Source organism: Hyperolius riggenbachi, chromosome 2 (assembly GCF_040937935.1).
Source record: "Hyperolius riggenbachi isolate aHypRig1 chromosome 2, aHypRig1.pri, whole genome shotgun sequence".
NCBI classification, from domain to species: Eukaryota; Metazoa; Chordata; class Amphibia; order Anura; family Hyperoliidae; genus Hyperolius; species Hyperolius riggenbachi.
This window is the reverse complement of record NC_090647.1, coordinates 197,484,405-197,497,931: the sequence shown is the minus strand read 5'-3', so window position 1 is coordinate 197,497,931 and position 13,527 is coordinate 197,484,405. Positions and strand designations below refer to the sequence as shown.

Here is a 13,527-nt window from a genome sequence, read left to right as displayed (position 1 = left end):
AGCGGACCTAACATACACTGTACATTTTTTTTTACCCAGTTAGACCTTTGGGCAGACAAAAATGTCAAATCGATCATGCATTGAAGTGGGTACCAGTATTTACAATAGTTATCATGATTGAAAGACTAAACCACAATTTTGGTTTGTCAGGTTTCATTATGGATCGTAATTACAATCATACTTAAAGGGAACCTTAACTGAACGGGGGGTAAAGAGTTTCCCTTACCGGGGCTATTACCAGCCCCCTGCAGCAGTCCTGTGCCCTCGGAGCCGCTCTGGAATCCTCCGGTCCGCTGCTGTCACTTTCGTTTTTGACGACTCACCAGTCGGCCGGCCGCCTGCGTATTATTGGACGCATTCCCTACTGCAATTAGCGCTCCTGCGGACCGCAACGTGTACAAAAATACACGTTGCCGCATTCCGCACGCGAAGATATGTGGCAACGCATATCTTTGTACGCGTTGCGGTCTGCAACAGCGCTAATTGCAGTAGGGAATGCGTTCAATAATACGCATGGCGGCCGGCCGACTGGTGAGTCGTCAAAAACGAAAGTGACAGCAGCGGACCGGAGGATTCCAGAGCGGCTCCGAGGGCACAGGACTGCTGCAGGGGGCTGGTAATCGCTCCAGGTAATTGAAACTCTTTACCCCCTTTCAGTTAAGGTTCCCTTTAAGAAATTGTATAGTGCATTCAGTGGCGTAGCTAAGGAGCTGTGACCCCCGATGCAAGTTTTACATTGGGGGGCCCCCAAACACTCTATACATAACAATTGAAATGGTGCACCAAAACCTGCCAATGGCAACTGCAGTGTCAGAGGTGCAAGAAGGGGATGAGGAACACTTTGTTAATGATTGCCACTATTCAAAGCATCTATAAAAGTGATTATTATGAGCACAGGACCAATAGAGAGCTAATACTGTAGTTGAGGCAATGGCCCAAGGGCCCCGATGCGGTCGCAACCTCTGCCACCCCTATTGCTACGCCCCTGAGTGCATTGTTTGATTGTAATGGTTTCACAGCAGCTTAGAGACTAGCGATCTGCAGTAGCACCTGTTGGGGGTGGGAATGGGGGAATCAACTATCACATATTAATATCTACACAGACTTGTCTTTTTAAAACATTCCCGTATTTTTATGGTTTTCAGATAGTCCCTTTAAATCTGATTTTCTGCTTTGGACAACGTATTTTTCTGTCTTCCCGACCTTATATCTGAGGTTTAGTGTTTGTTGTGGAAACCTGTTTACTACACCTACTAATTTTCTGTTGGAATTTATCCACATTCTACCTTCAAAATTAAAAACCTATCAGTCAATTAATATTATCAGTCAATTAATATTAGTCCTGCATGTGCAAGTAAAGTAATCTTGAATATTTACCAGTAATTTTGTTTTTATAACTGCCAATGTGTTATTTTTGCATCTTTGCTAACACAATTATAGCTTGAATAATATGATGTTCAGCTGGCTGCCCTTGAGATTTTGGTGTACAAATTTATACCAGGTGCAAACCACAATATACATTTTATGTATTTAGCTCTCACACACAACTTTGAAAAAAAACAGTTACTTCAAACTTACACAGAAATGCTACCTACTGAATTGATAAGTAAATGTGAACACCAGAGGGAGCCCTTAGGACACCTTTTCTGACAGCGTATGCTTGGAAGGAAACCGAAAGTATTTAAAAAAAAAAAAAAAAGTGTTTCACTTACCTGGGGGCTTCTGCCAGCCCCCTGCAGCCATCCTGTGCCCATGCCATTACCATAAAATCCTTCGGTCCCCACCACCACCGTCCTCACATGATGAGATCACTCTTCTCAGCTTAAAGGGACTCCGAGCAGTGCAGAAACTATGGAAAGATGCATACCATTTTGAAGCTCTCTTTCTTTTCTTTCCAACGATATAGAAACCGCCGCCATACACCTTTCGATCACGGCCGCAATTTCGATCACAAAAATATCAAACTAAAAGGCATAGGGAGGCGGTTTATGTGTCGTTGGAAAGAGGAGAAAGAGAGCTTCAAAATGGTATGCATCTTTCCATAGTTGCTTGTATTACACAGGACAACTTTTCCCCAAAGTCGTCCTGTGTAATACAAGCAACTATGGAAAGATGCATACCATTTTGAAGCTCTCTTTCTCCTCTTTCCAACGACACATAAACCGCCGCCCTACGCCTTTTAGTTTTCGATATTTTCGCGACCGAAATCGCGGCGGCCGCAATTTCGATAGCGAAAACTAAAAGGCGTAGGGCGGCGGTTTATATATCGTTGGAAAAAGGAGAAAGAGAGCTTCAAAATGGTATGCATCTTTCCATAGTTTCTGCACTGCTCGGAGTCCCTTTAAATTCTTGTATTGATCAAAAACTTGGAGCTAGTAAATAATTCCGACATTAATTAAATGACTGTTTTTTTGTTTTTTTTCTTTTTCTTACTTCATACTCTGCCTCTGCAGTAAATAATATATCATCTTTATTGAGCTGTTGGATAACACTGACGCTTTTGAAGACCTTTTCACCTCATACTACCATACCATTCATTTTGCATTGGCTATCCTCATACTTGACTGCACCGTTTTTCATTTTTGTAGCAGTATTCCATTGTGTGCACAGCAAAGGAATTTAGTATTTTAAAGCCCAAGTACATGAAATAGAATAGTTTAGAAATGTGTGGAAGGGAATACTTCCATATTTGTATTGCTGCTCTAGGCCTTTATCTACTTCCTGTCCATGTATGAAGTAGGGAAATCTCTCAAGGAGTGCTGAAGACAGCGACAGATTAAACTTTAGTTCGGTTACTGATATTTAAAACAGCACTTCCTAAATCTATGTTTTAATCAAAGCAAAAAAGCTTAGACGAAGAAGAAATACTTTATAAAGTCTCACAGTTTTGTAAATGTTGTTCTAATTTTTAAGTCATGCTAGTCAGAACCTGATGTCAGGGAAGTGCAGCTTTTAGACCATACAAATTAAATAAAAATGGCATGCATTTGAATAGCAGTTAACACATACACATATTTGCGTATGAGTATTTAAACAAGTGGAAGTCTGAAACAAACAAGATATGTTTGTCCTAATCAAATACAGTGGAATTATAACATCTGTTATGAAGGCTGCACATGATTCAACCAAAATATTACATTTTCCCATTTTTACTCATGGCAAAATGTATAGAGAAATCGAATGTTTTATGGATTGATAACAGTTAATTGATTTATCTCTGCTATTTTGATACCTATTTGTTAGTCACATTTAGAAATTCTATTCAAGTTTTAGAAAAAAAAATGAATAGCATATAGTTGATTGGTTTGATTTTTCAAACAATACAATCAATCCAGAAAATTGATTAAATTTAAAGGATCTTTAAAAAATCCTATGTTGTATGGCCACCTTTAGATTTATATTCTTGGGTGCCCCAACTTTAGGAAAATAAGCAGAGGTCCAAACACCGGAAAAAATATAGTAACAAGTGGAAATTACCATCTTCCTGATGCTGAGAATTGTTCAGTTATTAGCATGGCTTATCCATTGTTGTGCTTCCATATTACCTGTCATTCTTCATTATCTGAAGGGCCACAAGTTGACCATGTTTGCTTCAAGGCTGCTACAGTGTAGTAAATTGCATTTGCCTTATGTAATAAGACAATAATAAGTTGGTTTTTCCCTGATAATGTGCATGGGGAGATGGACTATTCTACTTTCAGGAGTTTGCATTATAAACTTATCTGACACTTAGTGGCTAATTTCTCAGCATGTAGCATGGCATCTATAAGTTATTTAAGCTCATCATAGAGTGTTTTTCAATTGACCATAGCTTATGTTAGAGGTGCTTATGGAATAATGCAGTAACATGGCATCCATTCTCCATTGCTGTTTAAAAAAAAACAAAAAACACCACAAATCCTCAAATTGATCATACCACGGTGTCTAAGTATTGTACTTCCTTTGTGAGTGTTATAGCAAACCTGTTATGTGAGGTTTCATCAAATCTGCTTTTTATGAAAAATTATGTTTCCCTTTTTTGGGCTTGTCCATAAACTGATGTCTGTGTGCAATTTTTAAAACAAAGCGCCTGTTAGTTGTCATTCATCATAGTGGCACTGCTTATGTACAAATATCCAGCACCTTTTAAACAAGCTGTTAGTAATAATTTCTTGTTACTGATGCTGATCGTGGTTAGAAGACACTAAAAGTAGAAAGTAGGTTCAGATTCAGAGTTGGCTTCAACCTGATGCGTGAATAGTAGAAAGAATGGTCTGCTTTCCAAGAATCTCATTTTAAGCAGTATAGGACCAAATTGATTCTTGCTTGATTGTGGAACTTTTACTTACCAGATTCAAAACCCATGAATGCTTTTTAGACATCACTTACTTATTAAATAATAGTATCTTAATGCCTTTGTCTTTAAGTCAACCAATCAGAATTATTTGTGCACTTGAGATGAAACCTAACTGGCAGCTATTTCATTTGCCAAGTTTTCTTTGCGTTTTTTGACAAATTATAAGTGAGGTCACGGTTTCTTAGTTATGAATTCAGGATTGTACTTCATTCTATGAATGTCCATAGTTTTACTGATGACCTTGAAATGGTTTTAAACATTGCGCAGGTTCCCATCACACGTTTTCTCTGTATTAGGAACTCAGACATTCTCTATCTATATGTCCTGACAGTTTCTTTTACTCCTTCAGGGGATCTTAAATGGAAACTATAGGATATACCGTATATATAACTGTGCACTTGCCTTTCTCTGCATTGTGGTGTAATATATGCCGCAAAGCATACAATGAAAATTGCTTTCTACCAAAATGTTTCTACTCTGGATGTGTGGCTAGGCTATGGGTGAATACATAAGGCCATGTATGTGGAAGGTGCCCTTCTAAAAAAAAAAAAAAAAAAAAAACTTAAAGTGGACCTGAACTCTTGCACGGGACTGAAAAAGAACCAGGAGAAATGCACCCTGTATGTATTTATAGAGTTTATTTATAGAGTTGAGTCTGTCTAATTCCCCCTTATTTGTATCTAATTACAAGAATTTGATATCTCCCGTGTCACCTGACTGCCACATAAGATAAGTCATTTGAAAGCACAGGATGTTAACAAACTGTCAGTCTGCTTCCATCAAAGCAGGAAGTAGAAACAGTTCAGATTTATTGCAAGATTTGTATCAGCTGTAACAAAGAAATATTTTTCTTTAAATGCTGTTGCGTATCTTTTAGAGCAAAGAGAAGGTTCTACATTCAGGTCCGATTTAAATAGTCAAAAGTAAAGAAAATTAACCAGCTTTCTGCATGTGGTGTGGATCTCTCAACAATGTTCTTTTCAGTTGATTTAAGGCCTTGTTCCTAATACACAATCTGATTTGCTTAACAATCACATACAATTGGTAAATCACAATGACATGAGCTTTCTTAGAACTTTTTGTGTGATTACCAGTATGTTTCTGTCCCATTCAGTACTATTGAATCAGGGTTTTAGAATGCATAAAAAATCTTGTATCAAGCATGCAGAAAAGTGCAGTCGGTACAAGGCCTAAAAAATTGTGATCTGCTTTAAAAAAAAAAAAGTGTATTCTATGTAAATTTACCCTTTTTATCAATACTAAAGGTCTTTTCTAAGACGTTCAGCTTATTTAAGCAATTCTTTTTCATTTATTTAGGCTATGGTCATTCAGATGCTGACATACTACATCAGTCATTACTTGAAGCCAACATCGCCACTGAAGTATGCCTTACTATCCTGGACACATTGTCCTTGTTCACCATGGCCTTTAAGGTTAGTTGTGCTTTTTCTGGGGGGGGGGGGGGGGGAGGTGGTGGAGGGGGTATACTGTGCTATATTTTCTAAAACACAGTTGCAGGTTTAATTCAGCAGATACATCTTTCTAAAGAATTTAACTCAAAATTGTGTTAATGGTAAGATGACTCTATTCCTAACTTATGCTAGTAGCTATTAGGGCCTAGACATATTGTCATGTTGTTCTGCAGTACAAGTGGCCATGCATTGCTCTCTGTTGCAGAGCTGAAACCATTCAACTATTCTGAATGGAACAGGGCATAAATTTCACACATCAGTGCATTGGCAGAACGCACTGCTGTGCAGCACATCAGTGTACACCTCAGACACTACTGTCTAGGCATTGTGTGATGTTCTTGCCTATCACACTCTGCTACGCATTGCTGAAATCCACTCACTAATGTGACAGTGTGGTCAGGTACCAGATACCTCATTTAATGTTCATACTGCCTTCATACTGCAGCTGCTGGGCTTTGTTCTTAAGTCCAGACCACCCCAGGGTTCTTCCAGGACTTTGGAAGTCCAAACTTCTTTCTCCATGGGTCTTCATTAGAGGGAAAAGTGATCTTAACCACAGCTCTGCAGGCTGCCGCATCCTAGACCCAGAACTACATTTCTGCCATTACATGAAATAAAACTTAAAAAAGATTAGCAATTTTTTTTTTAAGACTTTAGCCCTGTGCTGGGCAAACTAAGGCCCGCGGGCCACTCATGCTGTTACTCCGGCCCGCTGACAGGTGGCTGGATCCTTTTACTTCCCCCTCCCTCCCTGCAGAGTCACGTGTGGTAACGGGGAAAACTCTCCTGATCACTGTCCAGTGTTGTGTCTCCATGGCAACAGGGTGTCATATGACATGACGTCGGGACAAGCCAGCGTATTACACGCCCGATGTCATGTTATGCTGGATGGTGATCAGGTGAGTTTTCAGTCTCCCCCATTACCACCCACTCGCGACTCTGCAGGGAGGGGGAAGAAGGGGGAGAATTTTAGGAATGTGGTCCACAGTATGCGGCCTGGGCCGCTCAAAGTTTGCCCAGTCCTGCTTTAGCCCATTGTTTTCAGAAGGTGAAGAATAAGGGAATGGGGCCATTTATTTTAAGTCAAGATATTTGTAACACAACAGATGATTAATGCACATGTAAAGCCAGGTTGCATATCTTTCTGACTGTAAACAAACTATTGTGACATCTAGTGATATATATTTATCTGTGTTTTTTCTTCTTTCACAGAACCAGTTAATTGCAGATCATGGCCATAATCCATTGATGAAGAAGGTGTTTGACGTGTATCTGTGCTTTCTTCAGAAGAACCAGTCAGAGACCACATTAAAAAATGTCTTCACAGCTCTTAGGTCTTTAATATATAAGGTCAGCATTTAGACAAAGCCATTGTCCCTTTGGATTTTTTGTTTATCTGGATTAACATAAGCAAAACTAGTAAATGCTGTGTTCTCTATAGTACTCTATGAAATGCATCATGAACTGAAGATAAAATAATTCATTATGCTGGTTTTATTGATCCAACACAAAGCTATGCAAATCTGTGGTCACGCGATTAGACAAAGAACATGTTCTCCTGATCAATATTCAATAAAATGATCAAACAGCAGTTGAGATTACCTTATTTTTTAATTGGTATTGGTTTGAGTCAGTGTTTTTGTCAAATCTAACTTCTAAGAAGATCCATATTGTATTGGTCCCTCAACAGGTAACGCCCACCTCAAGCCAGAATAAATATATTAGTATGCCTTCATCTATTGTCTATAATATTATGTAGGATGTATAGATGAGTCCTCTGTTAATATAGGATTCTCATTTAAGAACCTCTACTAAATAAATATATTTGATGCACCTGTTGGGGACTTCAATTCCTTTCTCAGTGATACCATGAGCCCTGAGATGGCACTAGAGAGAGTCTAATATGAGAAATTCAGACAGCAGTTAAAATCTGACAAGTCTCAGTGTTAGAGAGACTTTATCCTATTTCTGTTCTGTACAGAAAATAAATTATCCCCAATGAGAACACAAACCGCAATTAAGTCTTCTTCATTTTATGTAAATCTCCGTATACAGGCATGATTAAAGTCTGCTGAGGCGGCAGATAATGACCACCTCAGCAGATAATCCGGCATGTGTGCACAGCAACCCCCGACTAGTGACTTCTGCTCAGCTAGCAATCCGCCCGGCAGATCAACTCAGCTGAGCTTTGTGCACACCATTTGCACCCTGCCCGCCATGTGAGGTCACATCTTTCATCCCTCCTCCTTCCCACATAGCAACTGAATGTGTTGTCAGCTGTACAACTGACTCCGCGTCTGTACAGCCCGGCCCAGCAATGTCACCCAAGAGATCGGTCATCGATCCCCGACGGGCTATAACAGTCAGCCCATGTGTACGGGCCATAAGTTTAACATAGCTTTTTCTGCAATTGTGGTTCAACATGTGTTTTCAGGGAGAACCTGGTCAATAGCAGATCTCGTCGAGGTCATGTAAGTTGCCAGGACTTGCATTTAGTAATTTAATTGACTAATTGTAGTGTGGGGGGGGGGGGGGGGGAACACATGAAATATTAACACGTTTATAGCAACTTTATCCTGCCAGACTCAAAGACCTTTTCTTTATTGGCTTTGCTTTTTTAGTTCCCATCAACGTTTTATGAAGGAAGAGCGGACATGTGTGCTGCCTTATGTTATGAAATTCTCAAGTGCTGTAATTCCAAGCTCAGCTCCATCCGGACAGACTCCTCTCAACTCCTCTACTTTTTAATGAGGAATAATTTTGACTACACTGGAAAGAAGTCTTTTGTTAGAACACATTTGCAGGTAATTGGGGTGTGCTCCATGTGGATGGTCTTTCTCTTTGTAAAGCCTATTGAACAATGAGTCACTAACTGCATTCTATTCTAGTAATTCATCATTACTTTAGCATTTAAATGGTGCCAGAACTATTTACATCTTGTGCAAGTCCACTCTAATAAAAAACTGAAGGCACTGATAAAAGGTATTGCTAAACTCTGTATTTTCTCCAGGAACTAGAGATAAATTAGATGTGTACAGGCCTGGAGGTTACATTTTTCCCACTGGCATAAGCCACATTTGCTATTGCTGTAATATTAATCTAGGAAACCCTGAGAACCACATCATGACCCATAGGCTAGAGTAAGTTCTCAAGAGTTTTCCAAGAGGAACATAAATTGCTAGGTTGTGCTCAAAAAGTATTCCACATTACATGTAATTAACATTGCATTTCTAATCACATCATTCATAAGGGAACTTGGCCTGTAGCTTCATGTAGAGATTTGAAGCATGGCTACAGTCACTATATGTACTGGGACAAGATCTGTCAAGGCAGATGAAAGGACATTTGGAGCAAAGTTGGAACAGTTGCCCAGAGCAATCAGGTTTCATCTGATAACTGAAACAAGGTTTTTGATTGGTTGTGACAGTCAAATGTACTTTCCGCCAATTTCCAATTGACCCAAGATGCATGCAATTTGTATTCAATTTACAGGCAATTTTTGTTTAAGATTTCTTCTACTGTGCATTTGAGTGGACAGCTTCCTGTAGGCACGATCATGTGACCACAATCAAGCAAAAATGAATGTCTTTTTAATAGAATAAAAAAAACATCTTTTACTTTAGCAATGCTGGGCTGTATATGATCTGCTTTAGGGAATGCATGGTGTTCATTTTAGGCATTGTGTATTTAGTGACATTTTCAGAGCATTTGCAAGTATTTGGCACGTTGCTAGAAAAGGGGGGGACACTGGGCTTCATCTTCCTACATAACTTCTGTCTGCTGTCAGAAATATTTATCAGCTGTCATTTCCCAGGCGAACGATAAATAACATTTTCTGTTGCTTATCACAATACCTAACATACAGATATTTTGCTGACTTTATACAAATAAAGTAACCTAAGTTAATTCCAAAATGACATATAAATTCTTCTCTTTAAATTGTTAAATTGCACAGATGTATCTGTTAATGACTAAAAAAAGTTTGAACCCAGATGTAACTGCGGTACGGATTGTTGGTGACATCACTGTCTCTTTTCCAGCTCTGTCCCTGAATTTTCTATACTGAACAGGCAAATATAGTATAAAATAATGCTACGTACACACATGCGACAACGATCGTTCGTTGTCAACGACGAACGATCTTTTAATTGACGAAAGAACGACCGAAGTAAAGTTAGTTGTAAAAAGTATGTAACGATCACATCGTTAGAACGAACGTTACACCACGTAAAAGCACTTAATGCGCCTGCGCATAAAATTGTAAAGTTCCTTGGAGAAAAAGTGAAATGCGCATGTCCAGCCTGGTACGAACGATCGTTTCCAACGATGTGCCACTTTTGCTAACGATCGTCGGTGGTAAAAATCCGCCAAGACAGAACTTTGTTTTGTAGCGATTTGCCTCGTTCGTCGTTTGCCTTAATAGTCGTTGGTTCGTTTTTTGTAACGATCGTCGTTGGTAAAGATCGGGGAACGATCGTTACAAACGACTATAGTCGCATGTGTGTACGCACCTTAAGAGTCTCCTACAATTTGCAACTACCAGCAGCTTCCAGAATAACAAAACATTGCTGACAGAGTTGACAAAATGAGTGTGAGCAATAATTTTACATAATCATAGTATGTACAGTGTTGTATTAGTAATAATGAATCTGTAGACTTCGCAAAACCTAGGAGCTGTTTAAAGGCTCGTACACACGTCCATCAAGGACCAACCACACGACCTAAGGATTGCTCGACTTTTATATTCCGTGCACCAACCAGCTGAACTAACTATTTTGCATACTGCATAGGCAAGCAGAATGACGGACTGCATGATATGGCCGCATTCAAAACGTATGTACAAGTCAAACAACTTGTACACACGTGGCCAACTGCACAATATCGGCCCAACATGAGATGAGTTGGATCAGGCGAACCGCCTGTTATCAGTCACTTGTCACCTACACACACCCAACTATCGTCCAACAGACCAAGTTTAGACGATAGTTGGGTGGAAAAGTTGCACGTGTGTATGAGCCTTAAGAGTGTGACAAACATCCAGTTTTCCTTTGTGCAAAATTCTTTAAGTCATGAAGTTAACCTGTTATCTCCATGTTTCTCAGGTGATCATATCAGTAAGTCAGCTTATAGCAGATGTGGTTGGAATTGGGGGCACAAGATTCCAGCAGTCTCTCTCCATCATTAACAACTGTGCAAACAGTGACCGGCTCATAAAGGTTTGTTTCATGTCTATGTAATAACAGATGTATTGAGTAATCATTGGTTTATGTCTTGTTATTAATCCTAAACTGGAAATACAGTACTGCATAAAATCCACCAAATATAGTACTGTATGTTAAAAAGTATTTATAGGTGGCAGATGCTTGTAACTCTCACTTGGGTCATATCCGAATATGTTAAGTATTGCTGAAACGTTTGTGAATTAGGATTTGTGCTGTTGCAAGTACATATAGTATCCACAGCAGGAATCTTAAAGGTGCTATCAGGCAAAAAAAGAGAGTTTCACTTACCTGGGGCACTTACCTGGGGCTTCTACCAGCCCCATGCAGCCATCCTGTGCCCTCGTAGTCACTCATGGCTGCTCTGGTCCCCCTCCGTCAGCTAGTTTAGTTTTTGACGACCTCGGGGTCGGCGGGCCGCATTGCGTACATTTTTACACATTCCCGCTGGTGCAGGAACATTAAAATATACATTTTTACGCGTTAGTGGTTTAACGCGTAAAAATGTATGCATTGAACCACTAATGCGTAAAATGTATGTGTTAATGTTCCTGCACCAGCGAGAATGTGTAAAAATGTACGCAATGCGGCACGCCAACCCCTAGGCCGGCAAAAACTAAACTAGCTGACGGAGGGGGACCAGAGCAGCAGTGAGTGACTACGAGGGCACAGGATGGCTGTATGGGGCTTGGTAGAAGCCCCAGGTAAGTGAAACTCTTTTGTTTTGTTTTTTTTGCCTGATAACTCTTTTAACCTCCCTGGTGTTTTGGCCATGCGGCTGCGGGAGGTTTCTTTTAACCTAATTTTTTTTTAATCCTGTAGCTAGCCTAGTGCTAGCTACATGATTCCCCCCTCCCTGCGGCATCCCTCCCACCCCTCCGATCGCCACCGGCGATCAAGCCCATCCGGAAATCCCGTTCTGAACGGGATTTCCTTCAGGGCTTCCCCCGTCGCTATGGCGACGAATGGAATGACGTCATCGACGTCGTGACGTCACAGGAATTCCCGATCCACCCCATAGCGCAGCCTGGCGGCGATTGGCCAGGCTGCGCACGTGGGCGCCTCTTTCGCGGCGGCAAGCGGAGAAACACACAGCTAGCGAAGTACTACATGCGCATTTTGTAAAACACATTACCAACACTAAATTCCCCCTAAACAAAACACCTTTTGAAAATATTTGTGCCACTGATTCCCACTCCCCAGGGACCACCTCCCTTATATACAAAGAACTATCACTTGCCCATTCACAAAACAAACCTGATTACGTAAATGGGAAAAAGACCTGGGTCTACTTCTTGATTATACTGACATGTCGGCTATTTGGATAAATATTCCTAGAATCTCTATCAATGCTGACCTAGTCGAGGTGAACTATAAGTTATTGTTTCGTTTGTAGTTAGTGCCACAGAGGCTAGTCAAATTCAATAAAGAACACTCTGGAAGCTGCTTTCGAGGTTGCAAAATGCCAGGCACTTTTGCCCATATTTGGTGGAGCTGTAAAAAGGTTTGCAGAATATGGATAAGAGTATGCACATGGGCATCATCTTTAAAGAATGCTCCGGTTCCTAGAGATCCCCTGTACACTTTACTTGGCTGCCTATACCCTAATCTTTCCTCCACTCAAAACGAGCTTATCAATTACATCTTCACGGCTACTAAACTAAACATAGCAGCAGCCTGGAACACCCCATTCCTATCCTCTGATTCTATCAAAAATAGGCTTGGAAGTGTCCTCTTTTTCGAGAAATTAAGGGAACGGCTTAATGATGATAGGGGAAAATTCCACAAAATTTGGGATCCGCTAATCACTTACCTACTAGATACAGAGCAGAGTATGATGACAAACATTCATTGAGACTTGTGTCTTGACTCCTCGTTCCTATACTTTTATCCCCATCCTCCCTTTTTTCTGTTCTCAGTTTCTCTCTTCAGCTCTTACTCTTAGTTTCTTCCCTCTACTCTCATTCGCCTTCCTTATATATTACTTTCTCTTTCATACTGCTTAGTTTAAATGAAGTACGGATACATAGCCTTTCAAAATAAGTGAATCAACTTAAAACTAGCACCCTCTTCCTTTGCAGACCTATCACAGAAAAAGGTACCCTCCATTTCAGATTCTACGTTTACCTTAGAAAATTAGCATACCTAACCTCTCTGGAGCCCGGGGCACATTCGCAGCTACCAAAATGTTAGATATGAGTTTGTCCCCATCCAACCATAATTGGTTTAGTGACTCAATGGCTGACTTTCTCTGTAATTATATATTTTTGGGGGAATTTCCCCCTCCTTTACTTTTTGCTAAAAGCTCTCTCATTACTTGCTGTTATGTTAAGTATCTGCAAAAAAAACACTATTTTATTGCATCCAGTGGATATATCTATGTATGTTATTGGTTATGGATAAATTCATATTATACTGGCAATTCTTTTTTCTTGACTGTTTATTGTCATATTCCATTGTTGTAACCGTACTGTCATAGAATTTTTAATATGTTACAAGT

General features: G+C 40.0%; 1 protein-coding gene across 14 annotated transcripts in view; it reads left to right on the top strand.

Annotated features, from left to right (window-relative positions):
- DOCK9 (dedicator of cytokinesis 9) overlaps positions 1-13,527 on the top strand; it is a 414,823-nt gene that overhangs the window by 337,410 nt on the left and 63,886 nt on the right. For all 14 annotated transcript variants that reach the window (XM_068267974.1, XM_068267970.1, XM_068267967.1 and 11 more), the window contains exons 39-42: positions 5,654-5,769; positions 7,021-7,158; positions 8,430-8,612; positions 10,911-11,024. In XM_068267974.1, coding sequence (XP_068124075.1) covers positions 5,654-5,769; positions 7,021-7,158; positions 8,430-8,612; positions 10,911-11,024 — 551 coding nt within the window. The remainder of the gene's footprint in view (positions 1-5,653; positions 5,770-7,020; positions 7,159-8,429; positions 8,613-10,910; positions 11,025-13,527) is intronic.